This window comes from Chiloscyllium plagiosum, chromosome 37 (assembly GCF_004010195.1).
Source record: "Chiloscyllium plagiosum isolate BGI_BamShark_2017 chromosome 37, ASM401019v2, whole genome shotgun sequence".
In the NCBI taxonomy this organism is placed as follows: Eukaryota; Metazoa; Chordata; class Chondrichthyes; order Orectolobiformes; family Hemiscylliidae; genus Chiloscyllium; species Chiloscyllium plagiosum.
This window is the reverse complement of record NC_057746.1, coordinates 34,011,285-34,014,262: the sequence shown is the minus strand read 5'-3', so window position 1 is coordinate 34,014,262 and position 2,978 is coordinate 34,011,285. Positions and strand designations below refer to the sequence as shown.

At 49.9% G+C, this 2,978-nt stretch overlaps 1 protein-coding gene across 1 annotated transcript; it reads left to right on the top strand.

Annotated features, from left to right (window-relative positions):
* Positions 1-827: 827 nt before the first annotated feature.
* On the top strand, positions 828-2,657 carry LOC122541183 (claudin-9-like). Its single transcript, XM_043677809.1, has one exon. The coding sequence runs from the start codon at positions 1,813-1,815 to the stop codon at positions 2,446-2,448; it is 636 nt and encodes a 211-aa protein (XP_043533744.1). The 5' UTR covers positions 828-1,812; the 3' UTR covers positions 2,449-2,657.
* The last annotated feature ends 321 nt before the right edge of the window (positions 2,658-2,978 follow it).

The following is a 2,978-nucleotide window of genomic DNA, read 5'->3' as shown; positions in this document are numbered from 1 at the left end:
TCTGCAAACTTGCTAACCCATCCTTCAATCTCCTCATCCAAGTCATTAATAAAATTACAAAGAGTAGAGGCCCTGTGGAACACCACTCACCACTGACTTCCAGGCAGAATACTTTCCTTCCACTACCACTCGCTGTCTTCTGTCGACCAGCCAATTCTGTATCCAGACAGCTACATTTCCCTGTAATCCATTCCTCCTGACCTTCTGAACGAGCCTACCATGGGGAACCTTATCAAATGCCTTGCTGAAGATCGTTTAGATGGTTTAGGGCCAAGTGTTGGCAAATAGGACTAGATTAGGTAGGGATATCTGGTCAGCATGGACGAATTGGACCAAAGGGTCTGATTCTGTGCTGTACATCTGTATGACTCTATGACAGAGGCTGCAAAAACATGAAATGCCATCAGAAAGCTTCTTGTGTGGCTCCAGTTTGCGAAGCTAGCAATTTCTAGTCTTTAATTAAAAATCAGGTTATTCATTTCACTGGAGGTGGAAAGTGTGATTTACTGCCATGTCAGCTGGCCTGTAAAATAAGGGGCTGACGTAAAGTTGGGGAGGGGAGAGTTTGATCCAGATCGCTGTTGTTTGTAGCTTTCAGAGGGCTGGGGGAGGCTGGAGGAACCAGTGCAGTGAGTGGCAACAGCTGCCCATTCATTTTACAACCTCCTCCTTATCTCCCAACAGAAAGGAAAACTTATTCGGAAATGTCGAGTCACCTCCCTGTGCCCCTACACTGAGTGATGTGAAGCTTTGAACAGGGGGTGTGGGGGTGGGTTGGCTAGGAGGAGGAGGAGGAGGAGGGAGTAAATGAGATCTGTTGGGTGGCGTAAAAGGCTGTGAAGAAGGGAGAGAGAGAGAGAGAGACACCAGAGCAGACAGCCTATAGACCAAACTCCAGAAATCTCTCAACTGCCTAACAGCAGCAGCCAGGTGCTGGACTCAGCTATTCATAGCGCATTTTCCATCATTGGATTGGCAACAAACAGACAGAGGGAGTCACATCCCTGAATGAGGAATGAGAGGTTCAAGGACAGCCTGAAGCTGGTGTAAAGACCAAGTCGCAGAGGCAGAAGAGGACTGTGCGCTTTCACAGACAGCCCCCCTCCATCCTCCTCAGGCGCTCAGCTTCCCAAGGTTACAGCCAGGCACTGGAGGACTCACCTCGGGAGGGGAGCGGAGCGGAACATGCCAGGGGGAGTTTCGGTGACCAGGAGGAGGCGCTCTGTCAAGGGACAGCTCTGAGTGTGAACGCTGTGGGAAAGGTTGCGGGACCCAGACCGAGACTGGCCCCGGCGTGAACTCTGACTGAGCAAAACAAACTTTGACTCAAATTAATTAAACATTGTGACTTTGTTTTGTTTAGTAGAAGACATAGAGTCTGGATACCAACTGACTGCGAAGTGGGGGGAAGGGGGGGGTGGGCAGGTGGAAGACGTTAAAACACACGCCCAGCCTCATTGAATTGGTTTTGGGTGAAAAAAGCACAGAAGATTTTGAAGAAGGATCGCTGGAGCCGAAACTTTAACTCTTGATATCTCTCTCTCTCTCTCTCTCCCTTCCACACACGCGGCTGTGCTTTTCCAGCAATAGTTGTTTTTGTTTCTGATTATCAGCATTTGATTCGATTATTGAAGATTTGTCCATCTGTGTGTGCGCGCGTGTGTATGTGTTTTATTCGAAAGAAAAAGGGATTGTGTTGGGGTTGGTTAAGTGGAGCATTTTAATATCACAACTGTTTTGTTTTCCTCTGAGGGGTCGGTGGTTAATTTTGCAAACCCAAGGGGGATTGAGAGCTGGGGAAGGGGGGTAAAGATGGGGCACGTCCTTCTAGAAATTGTGGCTCTCTTTCTCTCAGTGAATGGCTTGCTGTGTGTCATCCTGACCTGCGCCCTGCCCCTTTGGAAAGTGCCCGCTTTTCAAGGTGCCAACCTAGTGACTGCCCAGCAGACCTGGGAAGGGCTGTGGATGGACTGTGTCTGGCAGGATACCGGCGAGATGATCTGCAGCACCTTCGATTCCATGCTGGCCCTGGACCACGGGTTACAGGTAGCCCGGGCTCTGACCACCACGGCCGGGGTGCTCGGGGCACTGGGCATCCTGGCCAGCATCGCTGGTGCCAGCTGGACCCGGCTGGTCGAGGGGGAGCCCTGCAAAGCCCGGCTCCTGTCAGCCGCCGCCTGCTCGCTGCTGCTCTCCGGGATCCTGCAGCTGATCCCGGTGGCTTGGACAGCCAACGAGATCGTCAGGGAATTCCGCAGCCCGTCCGTCCCGGAGGGAGTCAAGAGGGAACTTGGGCAATCTCTGTACATTGGCATGGGCGCGACTGCCCTGTTCACCGCAGCCAGTGGGCTGCTGTGGCTCTCCTGTTCCAAAGCCAGGGCACAGGCAGCTCGTCCAACAGAGTACAGGCCTGGCCAAGCAAACTACAGCGAGAGCCAGTATGTGTAAGGGAGCGGAGGTACACCATCTCGCCCCAGCCCCGGACAGGAACGGCAGAAAATGCGGGAACGCCCTTGCAATCTCTCAGTCACATTTACTGTGTTTAAAGCAAGTCTTCGAAACTGGTACAGCATTCCGCATATCCAATCTATGTATACATATTGGAAACTCGATACAGCTCAAACAACATATAAAAAATAAATTGCACTTTATTTTAACTGTAATGATTCTGACTGTGATTGTAACTGGTACTGGTTGTGACTGTATTGATTCTGACTGTGATTGTAACTGATACCAGTTGTGATTGTATTGATTCTGACTGTGATTGTAACTGATACTGGTTGTGATTGTATTGATTCTGGCTGTGATTGTAACTGATACTGGTTGTGATTGTATTGATTCTGACTGTGATTGTAACTGATACTGGTTGTGACTGTATTGATTCTGACTGTGATTGTAACTGATACTGGTTGTGACTGTAATGATCTGACTGTGATTGTAACTGGTACTGGTTGTGATTGTATTGATTCTGGCTGTGA

Bases quoted from the DNA above. Each gene is read 5' to 3' on its own strand.
- LOC122541183 (XM_043677809.1), top strand. From the start codon at position 1,813: ATGGGGCACGTCCTTCTAGAAATTGTGGCTCTCTTTCTCTCAGTGAAT.